We start from the raw sequence: 19,813 nt of genomic DNA, 5'->3' as shown, positions 1-19,813 counted from the left end.
GAACTTCCATGTAGAAAGCTGTTGTAAAGCCATTGAGGGTGCTTAAGTGCAGCTAAAAAGAATTTAAGCATTTTTCCAGACTGGAGCTTTCATCTTGGGATTGCAGTAAACATAAAGAGCTGCAGATGAGCAATGTCTACCTAGGGCCTGGCTTGCCATAAGGATGCAGGGGTTGTGTAAAGCCAGCTGCCTGGTCAGGTATTGCAAGTCTTGGTGTCTGGTCTGATTTTATTAAATAACTCAGTTAATAGTCTAGGATGAGGGATAAACAGCTCATTAATTAATCCTACTACTAATGAGCAGGGAGGTGCTGTGAGTACCTGTGGGAACAAATTACACAAAGAGAGTAATCACATTAAGGGGAAATGACATGAAATTAAAGATAGGAAGGACAAGTGGGTGCTTCCCAAGCAAAAAATCCTGCAGTGACAGTACTCCCAAGAAGGGAGGGAGAGGGTACACCATACTCTGGCCACTGCCACACACACCAATGCAAACTGAAGGCCAGGGTCCTGAGCTGGCAGAGCCACAAAGGAGGATAAGCACAGCCACTGGAGCAGGCCAGGCCTTTCTGTGGTTCTATGATTCCCTCAACTCTGTTTTCAAGAAGCTGCTGCTTTTTTTTCTGGGCTCCTCTGGGGTGTTAATGAGAAGATGTGAAAACAATGGAGGGAAGGAATGCAGACAGTCTGCCTAGGGACACCTGGCTCAGGCCCCACTGCCACTGAAACTTTGAGAAAACTCAAACACACAGAGGATGAGAAGTGGGAGCTGTGCTTCTCCACCTGCATTTCTAGGGCAAGAACTGCACCTTAGTGTAATGAAGATGAGAACAGAAGGGCCAGGAAGCCCTGGAGGAATCTCACGATCTCCCCAAAAGCTATGCCCGTGCTCCACAGTGTTAGTGTTGCAGCACCTTGCATTAGCCCGTTGCTGGCAGCTTTGGGCAGGTGCTGGTGACATCACATCCCCAGGGTAGCAGGCACAAATACCCTGTGCAGTCCCCAGAGAGGAGAGGACAAAATGGAGACAGTGAGACTGGGCTGGTTGCAACGTCCAGAATGGAGTTCCTGGGAGCTTTGCTGGGTAAGATGCTGCTATGGGGGCCTTTCCCAAAGGACTTTGGCTCCAGCGTCAGTGAGATGGTGTTGCATTCTGCTGCTGGTTCTTCTGTGGGACAGGCTGCTCTCCACGCTCTTGCTGCTCTTCCTCCTAGTTAGGCTCTGGGGCAAATGAGCTATTCTGTATAGTGAGAAAAGCAATGCACACTGCTGCAGCCTGTCCAGCAGAGCTAGGGGAAGACAGTCCAGCTTCCCTGTGCTGTGCTGCAAAGGAAACTCATCAGAAGCCACCTCACGCCTTGTGCCAGGAATGGAAAGGCAAGATGTGTGTTTGCTGCCTTCTTCCTCATTCACACATTTACTTGCAGTTGCTGGAAGGGCCTGGATTTGTTCCTGTTTGCTTTAATCTTAATGGCATGGAAACACGGGAAGGGGTGGGGAGGCAGGGTGATGCTCCTCTTGGGGCCCCACTCTGGTTGAGGGTTCTGGGGACGCAGCAACCCACTTCAGCCGTGCTTTGGGGCGCCTCTAGGAGATGCTGGGAAGCCTTGGAAGCTCTGAGCCAGGCAGAAAATAAACAGGAAGAGCTTACTTTTTTTTTCTTTTTTTTTTTTTTTTAAATTGAATTTCTTTATGGAAATTGCACTTGCTACAAGCAGTGGCAAACTGGCCTCTTCTTGGCACACTCATTACCCCCAGAACAGCACAGGAAGTGCAGCTTTCAGGGGCCCCAAACTAGGAGCACCACCTGCTTGTTCCCTTCCTGTGGTCATGCTCTATCCTACTCATGATTTGCAAAAGGAGTTTGCATGAAGGTGCAGGTTGCAAACACACTCTCCCTGTGTTTCCCTTACACCTGCCTGGTGGAGGGTGAGCAGCTGGGATGGGAAGCAGTGTCCTCAGTCCCACTCTCCCAGAAAATCTCTGATTGAGAGGCGGAGATTGAAGGCTGTGACGGGGCAGTGCTCCCCAATGCAGGAATCTTGTGGCCATGTCCGAGCTGAATTGGGCAGCTCCACTCCTGTTATAGAAGGACTTTGCTCCACCTGCAAGAGGAAAATATTTTCCAGTGGTCCCTGCAAAGAGGAGCAGCAGAAAACATCTGGGCTGCAGATTATCTCTGTCCAGTGCCTGCAAGGGCTCCACAGAAGCTCTCAGCTGAGTGTCCAACTGCTGATTGTGAGGCAAAAAAGCAAAAAAGCAAAGCATTGGATGTGATGCATCTGATAAATAACCCTGTGCCTCATTTTAAAAGTCTGTTTGCATCACATTGGATTTTGTTTTAGAGCCACTCATCCTTGTGGAGAAATGCTTTTGAAATGCCAAGAAAATCCACCTCCTCTGCCGCCTGGGCCTCTGGTTCCAGCAAGCTGCTGCTGCTGGGGAGGTGTCCTTGCTGCTGATGAGATTTTTGGAAAACATTACAATGCGTGCAGTTAAAGCGGCATTCACAGAGCTGTGTGCTTGAACTGAGATCCACAAGCAGGAGCCCCCTTTGTGCTCAGCAACCCTCTGCAGAGGGCTCTGGTTATTTAGGAGGCACATTCCAAACCTACAGTGGGTACAAATCAGTGTCTGCTTTCTGAGACACTGAGCAGAAGTCAGAAAAACTGCAGAGGCTTATTTAAACCTGGCAACAAGGATTTAATCTGAGCAAAAGTCTCTGCTCAGAAGCAAGCACAGTAGGAGCACACACACTTGTCCAAAACCTGTTCAGCTATAGTAACAAACCCAGAGATTCGCAGAACTTGTTTTTCCTCACATAAAGGCACTGCTTTGCTGTCTTGTGCCTATAAAGCAGGGTAAGATGACCCAGGCTTACAGAGGAATTTGGCACTGAGGGATGAAAGCTGTATTATTGTACTGGCTGGGAACATTCAGATAACTGCATGAAAACACAGCACTTGTGTGGCTGTGGATGACGTGCCTTTTCTGCACCATCAAGTGTCTTAGAGTTAGAGGAAGGTGAGATTTGTGCAGAAGATGAAGGGGGAAGTTCTCAGAACAGCAAAGCATTTGGTGCATGCCCTGGTACACAAGGATGGCTGCTTGGGCTGCTGGTCACGGGAAATTTTGGTGGTTTGGAAGCAACCAGAACCAGGATATGGGGAAGAAACTTCAGCTCCTGGCAGGCCTGCACACTGTGCTGGGGGAGTCAGGCTCCACTTGTGCCTCATCACACAGGGGCTTGCTGCCCCTGACTCATATGCTGGGTGTGTAGCATCAAAACCTCTGAATAATGTATTATTGACCCAGCAGGGGAAGAAGAAAGTAACAAAGAGGTTGTGGGGGAGGCAGCTTTGAAGGAAGAAGAACCATTTCACTGTGGATGAGGACCACTTTGTGATGCTAAACAAAGGTGGGCTGCAATTCTGAGAAAACTGGCCATTCAGGCATAGAGTCAGCCCTTCTTGGAGTTTCCTGAGCGTGAGCAAAAGTCCCCAGGAGATTTGCTAAGCAGGAAGAAAACAGCACTGTTTTGCTGAGTCAGGATGATGCGAAGGTGCTGAAAAGGAGCAAACACTCCCACTTCTGAGTCACCCAATAACATAACATACCTTGACTATCTCTTCACTCCGCTGATAGCAAATGGTTTCAATTAGCAAAATCCTCCACAGCTGTACTGATTCCTCCTCACAATGTACTGCATTTGCACCTCCTCCACTTTGCTGCTCAGAATTTGGCATAATGAAGACCTGCATGCCTTGTGGCCAGACTGCAGCCCTTTATTTGGGGCAGGGTACTGTGCTGGGGTGGCATTGTGCCATGCCTGATATCATTTCACTGAGCATGGAAGGCACAGTGGTAGCCATGGAGAGCATCGGGGCTGCATCAGCACTGATATGGATTTCGGTGCTCTGTGTACAATGTGGAGTGGATATGGCAGGACTTGGAACATCCCAGCCCACAGCACAGGCATTTTCCAGGCATTTTCCAGGCAGATGTTAAGAATTGATACATCACAGATGTAGCAGTGGCAGAGGCTAGCAGGGACCTCTGGGTCCTTTGCTCCAGCATGGACACCCAGCACAACCTTGTGTGATCTACAAGGATGGAGACTGAAATAACTGCCTTTAGGCTCAGCGTCTCTAATGTGTGTTTTTCCCTTGAAATACAACAACAAGGTCTCAGCAGAGCTCTTACAGCAATGCCCAGAGTGGAAATGCCTTCCACGAACCATGTCCCCTCTGGTAGGCCTGGTTGCACTGTTCGCTTGCCCTTACGGAGCAAAGGATGTAAAAAGAGGTTTTAGATTTGAGGAAAGAGGGCCGGAGAGAAAATATGAACATTTTCAATAAAATATGCAGTGCCGATTTTACTGCTCACCAAAGTACAGCAGGGGATGAGGTGCAGGGAGCATTTTCCCCTCACTGCCCACCACCCTGCTCTGGAGGACCACAGTCTGTCCCTATCCCCTGGAAGGGATCAGGAGAGGGGTGTGCAGCCCCCAAGGCAAGTTTTGCCACAAGCCCAGGGAGGAGCCCCCGGGATGAGCAGTGTGTTCCAAGGCACTCTGGCTGCCTTGGGGCAGAGCATCCACAACACTCGGCACATTCCCTGGAGCCTGCAGGGCTACAGAAGGTGCTCAGGCAGAGAGACAACAAATACTAGCTTATTGTTCTGGCCATAGCAGATCCATTTATTCCATTTACTCCATGGGGACTGGGCGGCACGATGGTCTACAACTCTAGTGTCGGTTTGACAATAGTTAAGTGATGGAAAATGGGTTTTGTAATCTTTTATTTATAACATTGGACAACAGTGTGTCTCAAGCATAAAAAACTAATAACTCAGTCCTCTCCCCTGACTGCAGGAATGTGAAACACCACCAGCTCTCCCAGAGACTGCAGGAGGCCACCACTGTGGCCAGACCCACAAGCAAACTCATTTCTGCATATTATACTTAGCAACTTGGAGCATGAAGTGAACTTCAGAGGGGTGAAAAATGAGGAATTTCAATGGGCATCTAATCTTCCCCTTCGTAGAATCATAGAATTGCTCAGGTTGGAAAAGACCTTAAAGATTATCAAGTCCAACCACAGAAGGTTAGACCTTCTGACTTGGAGGACTTTCCTGAAGTCTGTCCTCAAGCAATGGAATCTAATGCAGCAGAAGTTAAACTCTTCCTGGGTTTGATTCTGGCAAGAAGAAGACCTCAGATACATAGAATCATAGAATCATAGAATCGTAGGATCATAGAATCATAGAATGGCCTGGGTTGAAAAGGACCATAATGATCATCTAGTTTCAAACCTCCTACTATGTGCAGGTTGCCAACCACTGGACTAGGCTGCCCAGAGCCACACCCAGCCTGGCCTTGAATGCCTCCAGGGATTCATTCATTCACTGGGATGAGTGTCCAGCTTCAAACATCCTGAATTATCCACACAGACTTGTTGGAAATATGTTCTGGGCATTTAATGCAGTTCTTATTTCACATCCCTCTTTTACACCAAAGTTAGGCCCCAGTGGGTAGAGATCATTTCTGATACAGCTAACAGAAAATTAATGAGTGTGGGTTTTCAATGTGATCCCGCAATATTTTTGGCAGTCCTCCCCTTTTGTTTAGTGGTAACATACAGCTTGCAGCAATTGAACAGGCAACACTAACAAAGCAACTACCGAGCCCCTGGTTTTCCCGTGGTTTTCCCAGCAGCCTGCTCCTCCTGCCTCTTCAGGATGAAGCCCAGTGGCCGCCAGCATGGATAGAGACCAGAGATGCTGCTGGAACCACCAGCTTCATGCTGAGTTCACACTGTGGGTGACATCTCAGGCCCAGTGGCAGTACTGGGCCTTCTTGTCCTCAGCTGGCAGCATTCGTGTCAGGTCAGAGCACCTGGGGCCTGTTAATAAATGTCACATTTCTCAGAAGATTCTCATAACTCATTCAGGTGTTGCCAGGAAAATAATTATGTGGCAATAAACTTTGGCTCCTGTTAATTAGGCACAAAGGTGGTAAACATTAACTCTCTAGGCAGAACATGTGATGCACATAGATGGTTAGGTCTCAGACGAAAACTATTTTTAATTTGTATGTGTGTATATGTGTGTGTGGAGGCTTGGTTTCTGGAAGTAGGCTGTTTGCTGTCTGCAGGAAAGGAAAGCAAGGCCCATTTTTTTTGTTTCCCTGCCTTTCTGCCAGGCATGTGATACTTCCATAGCTTAGAATCATGGAGTATCCTGAGTTGGAAGGGACCCACAAGAACCATCGAGTCCAGTGTGGCCCCACATGGGACTACCTTCATGTCAAACTTCATGTCAGCTCAGGATGAAAGTCTGAGCCACATGGCAGGGAAAGACAAGGAGTGGTTTCTTCTCATGCTTGCAAGGCAGGCTGGAGGGGAGTCTCTCCATCCTGGGGCTCTGGCTGCGTGGCTCCCCAGCCTTTCTGCCACTACATGAATCACAGCTGCCTCTGAGCACGTGGAGCAAGCACGTGAGTAGGTGCATGCCTTATGAGGCAGTTAGTGATGTCTCTTCCTGTCTGCTTCAGGCACCCTAGCGGAAGACAAGCGCTCAATTTGTTTTTATCCAGCTAGTGATTTAGACTGCCCTGGTTTCCAAGTACGTTTTTACACATACCTTTGTGTGTGAGATGAAGGTATTCCAGTATGTGCTGGATCTCCTCCCACCCTTTTCTTCACTCTAAGGTTAGTTATGTGAGACTTTCACAGTTGAACACTGCATAATTTGGACATGCAAAAATGTAATTGCTTTGAAAACTGTCAGCTGGAGTGCTTCTGCAGTGGAAACACCAACTCTACCACAATTGCTTGTGCATCAGGAGTGTCACAAGAGTTAACTCTATCAGAGGCCAACGTGAACCTAACTGGAAAAGAGTGGCAAAAGCATGCCACTGCAGCTGACCCATACATCCTTGGCATAGATTATTTCAGTAGAGGGTACTTCAAGGACCCAAAAGGGTGTTGGTGGGCTTTTGGTATAGCTGCTATGGAGATTGAGGACATGAAGCAGCTGTCTACCTTGCCTGATCTCTGAGAGAACCCTTCTGTTGTAGGATTGCTAAGAGCAGAAGAACAACAGATGCCAATTTCTACTACAGTGGTGCACTGGCAACAATACCGCATCAACAGAGACTCCCTAATTCCCATTCATCAGCTGATTTGCCAACAGAGAACCAAGGAGCAATCAGCAAGACTCGCTTACCCTTCAATAATTCCACGTGGCCACTGCGAAAGTTCAATAGAGAGGGAAGGCTGACAGGGGACAATTTTGGCATAAATTAAGTCACACCACCACTAAGCACTGCTGTGCCAGACATGCTAGAACTCCAATATCAACTGGCATCAAAGGCAGCTAAGTGGAATGCCACAGCTGACATTGCTAATGCATTTTTCTCAATCCCTCTGGCAGCAGAGTGCCAGCCACAGTTCACTTTTTCTTGGAGGAGCATCCAGAACACCTGGAATCGACTGCCTCAGGAGTGGAAACATCACCCTGCCATTTGTCATGGGCTGATCCAGACTGTACTTGAAGAGGAGGAAGCTCCTGAACACCTGCAATGCATTGATGACATTACTGTGTGGGGCAACACAGTAGAAGTTTTTGAAAAAGGGAAGAAAATAATTCAAATCTTTCTAAAAGCCTGTTTTGCCATGATGCAAAGTAAGGTCAACGGATCCACACAGGAAATCCAGTTGCTAGGGATGACATAGCAAGATAAACATTGTCATGTCCCCATGGACATGATCAATAAAATAACTGCTATGTTTCCACCCACTAGCAAAAAGGAAACGCATGCTTTCTTAGGTATTGTGGGTTTATGGAGAATGCATACTCTGGATTAAGTCTGACTGTAAACCTTCTCTATCAAGTGACCCAAAAGAGTGATTCACATGAAGCTCTGAGCAACAACAGCCTCTGAACAAATGAAACAGGAGATAGCTCATGCAGTAGCACTTGGGCTACTCTGGACAGAACAAGATGTAAAAAACATGATCTACACTGCAGCCAGGAAGAACAGCTCCACATGGAGCCTCCAGCAGAAAGCGTCAGGGGAGACTTGATCAATCCCAAGGGTTTTGGAGTCAAGGATACAAAGGAGTCATAGGCCTGCTACACTCCAACTGAAAAAAAAAAAGAGATAATGGCAGCATATGAAAAGGTCCAAGCTGTTTTGGAAGTAGTTGGTGTTGAAGCATAGCTCCTTTTGGGCACCCGGACTAACTGTGCTGGGCTGGATGTCCCAAGCAATGGCCCCCTCCACACATCATGCAGTTGATGCTACATGGAGTAAGGGTGGCACTGATCACACAGTAGGCTCGGACAGGGAATCCCAGTCATCCAGGAATCTTAGAAGTGATTGTGGACACTGGCTCAAAGACAAAGATTTTGGAGTATCACCAGAAGAGGTGCTGACACAAGCTGAAGAGCCTCCACTATAAAATAAACTACCAGAAAATGAGAAGAAATATACTCTGTTCACTGATTGGGTCCTATCACACTGTGGGAAAGCACTGAAACTGGAAGGCTGCTGCACAGACTCCCACATGATGAGTTGCAGAAGCAGCTGAAGGAAAAGTGAATCAAGCCAATATTCAGAAGTGAAGGCCATCTAGCTGGCTTTAGACATTGCTGAACAAGAAAAGTGACCAACGCTTTACCTCTACACTGACTGCTGAATGGTTGTAAATGCCCTATGAGGGTGGTTACAGCAATGGAAGCAGAACAACGGGCAGCACAGAGGCAAACTCATCGGGATCTCTGCATTGTGGAAAAACACTGCTGCCCTGGGTAGAGAACATGGTTGTAAAGGTACATCACATAGATGCTCATGTACCGAAGAACCACGCCACTGAAGAACATCAAAACAGCCAGCAGGTGTATCAGCCCACTAGGAGTGAAGGAGCTCAGGTGGACCTGAGGCAACATAAGAGTGAACTAATTCTAGCTTGGTGGGCCCATGATACCTCAGGCCATCAAGGAAGTAACACATAGATGGGCTTAGGATTGAGGAGTGGACTTAACTATGGATGCTGTTGCACAAGTTACTCATGAATGTGAAACATGCACTGCAATTAAGCAAGCCAAGTGGATAAAGCCTCTTTGGTATGGAGGATAATGCCTGAAACCTGGCAGGTGGATTATACCACACTCCCACAAACTCGCTGTGGCAAACACCATATGCTTGCAGTGGTGGAAGGAATCATCAGATGGCATGTCCTGTGCCCCATGCCACTGCCAGAAGTACTATCCTGGGCCTTGAAAAGCAAACCTTACGGCAACATAACATCCCAGAAAGAATTGAGTCAAAAAACAGGGCTAATTTCCAAGATAGTCTCATAACTACCTGGACCAAAGAGCATGGCATTGAGTGGGTATATCACATCCCCTATCATGCACAGCCTCTGAAAAAACCAAGCAATACAGTGGATTGTTAAAGACTACACTGAGACCAATGGGTGCTAGGGTATTCAGGCACTGGGATACACATTTAGCAAAAGACAGCTGGTTAGTCAACACTCAAGGATCTGCTCATTGAGCTGGTCCTGCCCAGTCAGACCTCCAGCATACCATAGAAGGGGATAAAGTCACAGTGGTGCATAGAAAAAAACAAAACAAAACAAAAAAAAACCATGCTGGGCAAGACAATGTGGGTCATTCCTGCCTTGGGCAAAGACATGCCTATTTGTGGAATTGCTTTTGCTCTGGGACCTGGGCACACATGGTGGATGGTGCAAAAAGATGGGGATGTCTGTTACGTACCTCAAGGTGATTTGGTGCTGGGTGAGAACAGTCAATAATTTAAATAGCGTTAAATTGCTACATAATAGTGTATGTCATCACTACTGTGGTTCTTATATACCTTGTTAACAGTATTACAGTAAGAATTACCCAGGTTAAATAAGAACGAACTCTGATGGAACCCGAACTAGCCTCTGTATGCAGTAACCCAGTACTGTGAGTCATCCCTCCTGTGCTGAAGGACTGTTATGACATATGAAGCTTGAAGTTATGAACTAAATGAATACCATGAAAAATTCAAATGGATGGCTGACAGACTACGGAAAAAATATGTGTGTGTATATATATTAAAAGAAAGAAAGAAAAAAAAGAGGAGATGGTAATTAGGATGTGTGGAAATCGAGGTACCTGAGTATTATGTAAATGGTATGGAATACAGGGTGGATATTGTCTCAGTTTCAGCAGGGTCAGAACAGTCTGGTATGATGCTACGTTTTGGTTCTAGGAAAAAAACAGCGCTGATAACAAGCAGATATTTCTAGTCACTGCTAAGCAGTGTTACAGAGCCGAGGCCATTCGCAGCAAAGGGCCCAAAGAGATGGGAAGGACCAGAGTTAGAACAGCTGACTTAAAGTGGCCGAAGGGATATTGCATATCACATGACACTGTGTGGAAGGAGTTTTGAAGGGGTGGGAGTTCTTTCTTTTCTCTCCTGCTGCTAGAGGCTAGCTAGGCATTGATCCTGACCAAGGATGAGCAATTGCTTCTGCATCACTTGTTATGTGTGTGTGTAGTCATACTTATTATTCTTCTCCTTTTCTCTGTCTTATTAAATAGTTTCATCTCAACCCATGAGTTTTACTTCGCTGTTGTTTTGTTGTTGTTGTTCTCTCCTCCATCCCTTTGGGAAGTGGGGGAGTGAGGGAACACTGTGTGATGCTGAGCCACCTGCTGGTTAAACCACAACACTGGGGCACCATACGGAGATCTTACAAGAGATGCCATACTTACCTCTCTCTATCTATGAAGATAACCCAAAGCTGAGTATTCACTCTGTGTTCCTGAGGCTGCTGTTCCCCATGGAGAGCACTGTGCCACCCCTCTGAGCTTAGGGACCCTGGGGTTGAATTCACCTCTGCGGTGGAAAGGGGCTATGGGCAGGTCTCTGGCTTCTGCATGCAAACCACATTGGACTGTGTTAAATCACCCGTGCCAGGTCAAAGTCCCTGGCTTGCTCTGTACATTGTGCAGAAGGAGTGCACAGTTTGTACTGTGCACCAATTTGTAATTTGGATGGGATGCAGAAATGAAGAGCTAGACCTCCGTTACCACCCATTGCTCCTCGCATGAGGCTCCCTGCAAAAGGCACTGGGCAAAAACTCATCCACCATGCAGATCAGACATGATGTTAGGACAATGAATGGTGGGAGCCAGAGAGGCAGATAATGGAACTGCATGAGCTAGTCACTGCCATGTCTGGATTTTTATGTTCTATTATCAAGCTTTCAAAAGCAGTTAAGCACGATTGCATCTTGAAACTTGCCTGCATCACTTTGCAAAGCATCCGGGTTGAGTACAGATCCTGCACGCTGCTTTTGGCACAGAACACCAAGGGGAGTGGGCTGCTGCAGGACCCTGCGTCCGTTACTCATGGGACGTGAATTGGGATGGCACACAGAGGACGTGGTTGCAGCTGGGCAGAGCTGCCAGCCCACAGATGATTCTGCTGACTTCCTGGAAGCGCAGGGCTGATTCCTGGGAAGCACGGTGAGTGGCAGTGCTCTCCTCCTCCTTTTTGTTATTCTTCAGCAGCTTCTCTGTCTTTCAACCAGACATGCTCTGCCAAGTGTTCAAGAGAGGCTGGGTGATTGGGTCTGTCACCAGTAAGAGCAGAGCTCTGTGTGCGCTGTGCACGCAGCTGGCAGACACTCAGCATGCCCATCTAATTATTAAATATTTATTGCACCTTTAATGGGTCGGTTACAACAGAAGAATACTCCCAAGGAGCAAGCTGCAAGGAACAGGAAAGTACAGTTATTAAAGGCCATCAGGGCCAGATGAACTGCGGCACAGTAATGCACTGCAGATAACCTGGCCCTCCTGCGATAAAATGTGGTGCAGCTGTTGCTGCAGGCACCGCCTCCAGCAGCTTCCTCCTTTCGGCAGCCATCTGCACCACTGCTTAATGCTGGACATGCCCAGCCCTCTGTGACACGGCCAAGCTTGTATCTGCTGTGAAATTGTCCCTTCTGCTGCACCGTGTGATTCTCACAGTGTCCTCTGGTCACAACGTCCAGCACCAGCTAGAAGCAATGTAATGCCAGTAGGTAAACTGCTGGCTGACAGGCTGGGCTGGGAGGGTTATATTAATGGGGTTACATGGCAGTCAGTCACCAGTGGTGTCCTGCATTGGCTCCATTAATGGGCCAGTTCTCTTCAGTGGGTTATCAGGGAGCTGAGTGCACACTGATTGACGATGCTGAACTGGGAGGAGCCATTGGTTCCCATGTTGGAACTGGATGATCTTTGAGGTCTCTTCCAACTCACGCCATTCGATGATTCTATGATCTTTCCTATTCAGGGGATTGGGAAACTCCTTTCTGCATGGCATTTCACAGGCTCCACACCTGGTACAGGGCTGGGGAGCACTGCTAATGCTCTCCATCACTTGCTCTGCTCCAACCAGCACTGTCCTGGATGAGGGACATCCAGTGACTTGCAGCAAGGAGCAGAGCTGCTCTGCAGCACAAAGGAATAAAAAAGATAAAAATAAGGACACAGGGTGTGTTTTCTGGGTGTGTGGGGTTTTGTTTCTTTGACTCGCAGCCAAAGGATCCACATTCTTCTGCACAATTTTTATTAGGCACTGTCATGAAACCAACTAACCTGCAGTCCTGTGCATAACAAGCCCAGGTGCACAAACTGCTCTCAGTGATTTTAGGTGTTCACCTAGTGGCAGTCCTGAGCACCAAACATTCATGTGCCCAGTACCACCTCTGTGGACACAAGGCACAAGGAACAGACAGACAAAGGGGACATGTGAAAATGGGGGACTTGTGGACATGGGACACACAGACATTAGGGACAAGTGAACATGGGAGATGCATAGCCACGATGGACATGTGGGACATGCAGGACAGGCAGACAGAGGATAGGTGGACACAGGACACACGGACAAGAGGGACAGGTGATCGCAAAGGACACACAGACATGAAAGGCATGCAGACAGGGACAGGTATGCAAAGAAATTTCATGGATGCAAGAGACAGGTAGATGGGCAGATGAGAGACAGATAAACACAAGGGAAGGAGCAGACGTGGACACGAGAGACACAAGAGACACAGACACTGGAGAGAGGTAGAAGAGGGGGACGTGTGGACATGACAGGCAGGCAGACATGGGGACAGGTGTGCAAAGAAATTTCATGGATGCAAGAGACAGGTAGATGGGCAGATGAGGGACAGATGGACACAAGGGAAGGGGCAGACATGTGGACACGAGAGACACAAGAGACACACAGACAGTGGGGAGAGATAGAGGAGGGGGACGTGTAGACATGACAGACAGGCAGACAGCGTGCACACGGACACAACAGACACACAGATAAGAGGGACAGGCAGATATGGGTCAGGCGGACAGGGGATAAACACATGGATATGGGGACATGCAGACACGTGGCACAGGCAGAAGGGACAGCAGGGACAGCACGCTGCCCGCTCGCAGCAGACGGAGGCAGCTCTTTAAGCACACACAGCACGGCACCTCGATGCGGGGCGGGCACACGGATCCCAGCCGACATCTGATGGGATTCAGTTTTAAGGCAGGACCACCGCTTTAAGCGCAGCTGCCATGAAGCCTTCGCAGCCCACCCCGAGCCCCACGCCGTCCCTGCGTACCCCCACTCCCCGCTCTTGGAGGAGGGGGGGAAGAAAAAAAAAATATTTAAAAATGATTTAAAAATGCGATGAAGAAAAATAAATGGAAAAAGAAATAAAATAGGAGGAGTCCCCCGACATGGGTTCCCGCCCCGCGCCGGGTAGGAGCCTGTTCGCCACTTCCTGCTCAGCGTTACACAGCACTTTTTCTTACAGTCAGACAGTTGGGGTTTTTTCTTTTTTTTTCTTTTCTTTTTTTTTTTTTCTACTCTTTTCTTCCCTCCTCTCCCCCCCGCCCCAGTGTTTCCCAACCCCGCCCGCCTCCCCCACCCTGCGCTCCGAGAGCACAAAAACCATCCCCCTTTTCCCCCCTTCCCGTGTCGTGACGTCAACCGCGTCACGGGCGGAGGTGGGCGTAGCCAAGACGCGGGGGCGTGGTCTGGTAATGGCATGACCGTATGGCGCATGCGCAGTGCAGCGCGTTGCAGCATTGGCTATATAAGTGCGGGGCCGGGGCGGCAGCGGCAGAGCGCTGAGGAGGCTCTGAGGTTTCGGAGCTTTGCTCGGTGCGACAGCGGAGAGAGCAGAGGCGTGCCGGACGCGCGTGCGCGGGGACGAGGTCGTCAGCCGCCTTTTTGCCTTGCAGCTAAGGAGCCGCCGCCATGGTGAAGAGCGTGGGCAGCCTGGTAAGCCCGCGGGCCGGCCCGCCTCGGGCACGGTGGCCGCGCTGAGAAGCGGGGAGGCGAAGGGGGGGGCTTTGTGTCGAGGGCAGGGCTGGCAGCGCGTGGCTGCGCTCCTTTGTGCGAGTTCAGTCCCAGAGCCGCGATCCGTTCGCGTCTCCTCCCGCCTCGCTGAGGGAGGGGCGGCTCCGTTTCGGCTGCAGGTGGCAGCTTGGGAAGCCGGGTCTGTAGGGCTGTGCTGGCCGCTCCGGTTAAACTGCGAACACCGACTGTTGCAGTGACCCTTGGCAGTCAGCTGATGGCCAGGCTAAGCGCAGTCCAAGGGCAGCTCGGAACGTGCGTATAGCTGAGGTCTTCTATTAAAGCCGTCTCCGCTGTGCTGAGAGCAGTGGATTTCTTACGGCGTGGGTTTGTAGCCTCCATTTTGGGGTACTGGCGGCTGCTGGGAGCCCCTGCTGCACTGGAACCTGTCCTTGCCACCTGTTTTCTCTCACCCGGCCCTTGGAAACTGAACCCTAACAGCACACTGTTTGCCTTCTCCTCCAGCATAACGGTGCGTGCAAAGCGAGGCCCTCCATGGGCTCAGGGAGGCACCAGCTGGATATTTGAAAGCTTTTCAGAGGCTTTTCCCCTCAGGAGTAAGAATGAAAACATTGCTGGCAAAGCTGTGAGATCCTCTAATAATTGTGGCCACGTGGACTTGCAGGGGGAGGTGTCCCTTCCATTAACAAAGATATTTCTATATGAAGCTTATCGATCCATAGTTATTGCAGAAGACTAGAAGTCAGGAAGGTCAAGCAGATCTCTTGCTGCTGCTGTCTTCCCTACTTTAGGGATAGTAATGTTCTCTGAGAAAAATACCAACACAGTCCACCCTTGCTGGATCCCTCAGGGATAACACTGTTGGACCCTGTCTCTCTTCTCAGGCTGCCCACAGCAATTTTAGCTGATTCTAGGGATGACTCACAGGGTAATGCCTGGCTGCAGCTGGAGAGCAGTGCTCAGATCCAGGTCTCCAATGGTGTGTATAGTTTGTGATCAGCAGGAAGTGCCATGTCCTCCCACTTTGCCCTTGTTCTGTGCAAATACTGTCCTGAGATGTGCGGTCATATGACCAGTATATCCCAGGGATGGACTTCCTCTTGCAGGATACAGTGGTTAGTCAACTGGCCTGAGGAAATAAGAGTAAGGAAGGTAGTCTAGTTGGCAGGTGTGGGAGGTAGAATTAATATTAATGTCTGTTACAGTGCAGAGGTGTGAGAATATATGCCAAAAATCAGGGTTTGGAGGTGGGAATGAATGAGGCTTTACTAAGACCGTTACGGTTTTAAGTAACTGCTGGGAGCAGATAGCATGGACTATTGTATGTGTTAGTATTGAACTTTGCTGGAGACAGTGTTGTTCTTTAGAGATTGGGATGCACATTAGCTCAGCAGAGAAAATGTTGGAAAAATAGAAGTTCTCCACTCATCCCTCAGACTGAGAGCAGGTGATATGGGGTGTTGGCTGCTGGTCTCATAGTGGATAGACTCAGTGTCTACTCACAGTGCAAGGATGGAGGAGCTCAGCATATGGAGGCTGCATGTCTGAGGACAGCTGCATCAGGAGGTTGAGACATCTACAGTGGGAAGCTATAGTGCCAGACATATTTGGATTTACAGCATGTTATGCAGACTTGCCTATATGCTGGATCTGCACCCTTTGCTCACTCTGCCTGAGATACTTGTTTGTTTTCTAGCATGCAAATATTTCTTGCCTTCAATACCTTACACTTCCGCTAAAACATTTGCTCTTTGAAAACAGTGGCACACAAGGAGCTCTAAAATGCAAAGCATGCTATCCAGAAATGTCCCTTGTAACAAAGTGTGGCAGAGATCTCTCTGTTAACCTGAAATATTAGTTGTTACTGGCATAGTCTGTGTAGCATTGTATTGACTACTGAAGTTGCACTCCAATGTACTTGGCAGAATAAATAAAATATTTATACAATGAAGCTATTGCTTTAGAAAACATGCTGTAGGGTAAACCATGAAACATCTTGATTCTAGCCATTGATTGGAAAAGGCACCAAACTGGAAAAGCCTGCAGAAGTTTGTCCTCAAATTCTGTGGAGAAAAGTCCTAGAGGAAAGTGGGTGTCTTTCCATCAAATTGCACATGAGAATTGAATGTTAAGGACTGTTGGAATCATGTTAAAAGTGTAACACTACTCAGTCTAGCTTACGATCTCAGCTCATGCTAATTTCCAGCTAAACCTCCACAGTTCAGTGACTGAGCACTGTGGTATTTCCTAATTGAGGCATCAGAAGGCAGTGGTGGATGCTAGCACTGATGGAAGCAATTCACAGGAGTGCATGCATCACTATCCAAATAACTTAAGTGAAGGTACTGTGTGAAGGCTAAGGGAAAGCTAACTTGGGGGTTAGTCTAAACCTTTTGCAAAGAATGGGGGGGAAATCCTTAATATTTTCAATTCTTTTTTCTTTATAGTCCGAATTTGAGGCAGAACTGAAGTCTGCTGGTGAGAAACTTGTAGTGGTTGATTTCTCTGCCACATGGTGTGGACCATGCAAAATGATCAAGCCATTTTTCCATGTAAGTAGCCTTTGTTTTTCACAGTAACTGTAGGTATACACATATACTTCTGTGCAACTTGCCAGTAATATGGTGGAAACCTCCTTTGTCTGTGGGGTGGACAGTATTTTCTTGAGGGAGAAATTTTAGAAGTATATGATTGCTGACTACTGAATAAAATACTTGGAAACACAGGGAACTGACTGTTGCGTTTTGGCTGTCCTGGTGCTCTGATGCATCAGTCTGTAGGGACCTAGCTGATGCATTCCCTCAAGAACTGGCAACAGTGGAGTTGAAACAGTGTGTTCTGGTTCTGATTATTAAAACTGCATTCAGATAAACTGTAGTATCTTTCTGTGGTGAGGGGGAAGCCATCAGGGAAGGAAAGTCCTTTCCCTTCTGCTTAGGTGCTTCAGCAGACTATTCCAGGGGATGGAGCTGAAAATTAATTTCTGGTCAGCAAAGTAGCTGCTTTAAGGTAACATGTCATGTCTCACAGCACCAGTTTCTACAAATGTACCTTTTTAAGAACTGGCTTTCCTGGAGCAGTAACTACATAATTTCATTTTTCGTTCCAGAGTTTGTGTGACAAGTTTGGTGATGTGGTGTTCATTGAAATTGATGTGGATGATGCCCAGGTAAGGTCCAAGAGTAGCGCTGAGAGACAGTAGCCTTTGGGAGAACCACAGAAGTGGCAGTGAGCGTCCTTGGATTCATTGAAACAAAATGAGGTGGTTGCTAGGTGCCTATGCAGGGAAGAATGAACTTCTAGAGAATATCAAAAGAATGAACTGCTTTAGTTATCTAATCCCTATGGCATGCATGAGACAACTTGGGAACAGTGGTGCTCTGTGCGTTGAGAGGGAGTCTCAAAGGTCTTAATCTGTTTTGATGCAATATTCCCTAAAACTAATAGCTCACAAGTACAGGACGGTCTGATCTCACCACTGCCCTTGGTATTGTTTCCTCTTGCATGGAAATGAGTACTTGAACAATTTCAGGTTGAAATTGCAGTACTGAAGTGCTTTTGAGCGCTCTTCAAATACACTGTGGATGCAGTAAACATCTGCTCTTATTATTGTATGAATTAGATGCTGAAGGGAAGATCTCTTAGGTTTGTTTTAGGAAGATGTTAATATTGAGCTGTCTTTGCAGGGCTGGACTAGAAGAGATTCTTTTGCTTCATTTTCTGCAGTAATGACTTTGTCCAACTTCCTAATCAAGATGAAATCAGTGGGTTTTAAATTATGATGTCTTTCAGACATGCACAGCTGAAGACTGTTTTTCTTCTCTTCCAGGATGTTGCTACACACTGTGATGTGAAGTGCATGCCAACATTCCAGTTCTACAAGAATGGAAAGAAGGTAGGCTTTTTTTTTATGGAGCTTATTTTCCTGGAAGAGGCAGGCTAGGCCACATAGCCTGCTTTCTCTTAATAATGTATCTGGGACACAGCTGGCATTGGGACACCTCTGAGAGCAATCAAATTAATCTTAGTGCTACAGCAAATGTAACATAGACCAACTGTTAACTGATGAAGCAAGCTCTATTAATTAGACCTAGTGAACTAAGTCTTGCAGACCAGTGTTATGGGTGGATCTTCATGAGAAATTAGTGAGGTTAAGTATGCAAGACTGTCTTAATGTTCTGCTTTTACTGATCTCAGCTAGCACTCATTCTCTGCATGGCAGTTCGTGTTCAAGCAGAGACATGACTGTGTAGAATTCCCCCCTGACATCAGTCTCTAATCTGAATACACTCACATCTGAAACCACTGCTTGAGTGTTTTCACACAGGCTGTAAAACCTATGGAGGGAGCCCATGTATGTCGCAGGACTGAACAAACCCCTTTGCATTGTCTGCTGTGATGGATAGATGATACAAGAGCAGTCTCTGTAGCAGGTTGCTCCAAGCAGACCTCTCAGAGGTGCCCTTGATAGGAAAGGGTCCAGAGCAACCCAATATGGCTTTCAGTTACCACTGCTAGAAGGTGACCTCCATAATCCCTTTAAACTGTAGTTTTGTGTCTTACACACCACTGATTCAGGATCAGTTTATTTTTCCCTTCTTTGTGTGTGTAGAGCTCCAAGCATGGTGGTCTGAAAGGGATTCTTAAGATGCCGGCACTGATTTTCTTTTGAATAAGGAACAAATAACTTAATCTCTACAAAATATTTCTCATTTTGAGGCTGAAGAGATCTTAGTGGTTGTGGAATTAAACCCATATTTCTGCATGTTATGCAACTAGATGTTATGTAGCATTGAGTACAGCTCTTCTGAAAACTGTTCTTTTTGCAGGTGCAGGAATTTTCTGGGGCCAATAAAGAGAAGCTGGAAGAGACCATTAAAAGTCTTGTCTAATCTCCAGCCACGGAGGCGTCGGAGCATGTCTGGGGATCGGCTAACTCATAGCCCATAACTTTTCTACTTCAAAAAAATCCAACTACTTAACCTATCTAGTCTGGTGGAAACTATCCTCTGATCAATGTAAATGAGTACAATAAAGTGTAAATTCTTCACATTTGCCTATTGCCTGGTGGTTTGAATGAAAATGCAAGCAAGTTGCTAATGTCTCTGACATGATCTATTTTGCTGTGTTAAAGGAATGCTGTCTGGATGCAAGGGCTCTTGTCAAATGCAAAAAACTAATACCAGGTTGTTGCTGAGAATGGAAAGTTAAGTGTTGGAAAGGACAGCAATAATAAATGCTGTAGAAGTCTGGCACCTTACTTGGCTGGCAGCCAGCCATCAGCCTGTATTATCTGAAGAGCAGCACTATGGCTTGCAATTGACCTGCAGGAGGGTGAGCTTGGAGCTGTAGAAAACCGAGGATTGCTGGTAGAGATGGGTTCTCAAAATCCAAGTGCTGTATTAGACTTAGAAATTAAGACTACTGGTGTAGTAAAACATCTGAACAT

At 47.4% G+C, this 19,813-nt stretch overlaps 1 protein-coding gene across 1 annotated transcript; it reads left to right on the top strand.

The window, feature by feature from the left end:
• The first annotated feature begins 14,157 nt into the window (after positions 1 to 14,157).
• Positions 14,158 to 19,414, top strand: LOC100540930 (thioredoxin). The gene is made up of 5 exons (XM_085213537.1): positions 14,158 to 14,328; positions 16,812 to 16,916; positions 17,474 to 17,533; positions 18,194 to 18,259; positions 19,194 to 19,414. Exons 1-5 carry the CDS (start codon positions 14,305 to 14,307, stop codon positions 19,254 to 19,256), a joined length of 318 nt encoding a protein of 105 aa, XP_085069663.1. The 5' UTR covers positions 14,158 to 14,304; the 3' UTR covers positions 19,257 to 19,414.
• Positions 19,415 to 19,813: the final 399 nt, after the last annotated feature.

The sequence above is a fragment of the Meleagris gallopavo genome, chromosome Z, assembly GCF_905368555.1.
Source record: "Meleagris gallopavo chromosome Z, MGAL_WU_HG_1.1, whole genome shotgun sequence".
NCBI classification, from domain to species: Eukaryota; Metazoa; Chordata; class Aves; order Galliformes; family Phasianidae; genus Meleagris; species Meleagris gallopavo.
This window is presented reverse-complemented; position numbering and strand designations above follow the sequence as displayed.

Excerpts from the sequence above, each read along its gene's own strand:
- LOC100540930 (XM_085213537.1), top strand. The coding sequence starts at position 14,305 with ATGGTGAAGAGCGTGGGCAGCCTG. Across the intron at positions 16,917-17,473 it reads TGATCAAGCCATTTTTCCAT|AGTTTGTGTGACAAGTTTGG; the intron begins GTAAGTAGCCTT and ends TTTTCGTTCCAG. Across the intron at positions 17,534-18,193 it reads TTGATGTGGATGATGCCCAG|GATGTTGCTACACACTGTGA; the intron begins GTAAGGTCCAAG and ends CTTCTCTTCCAG.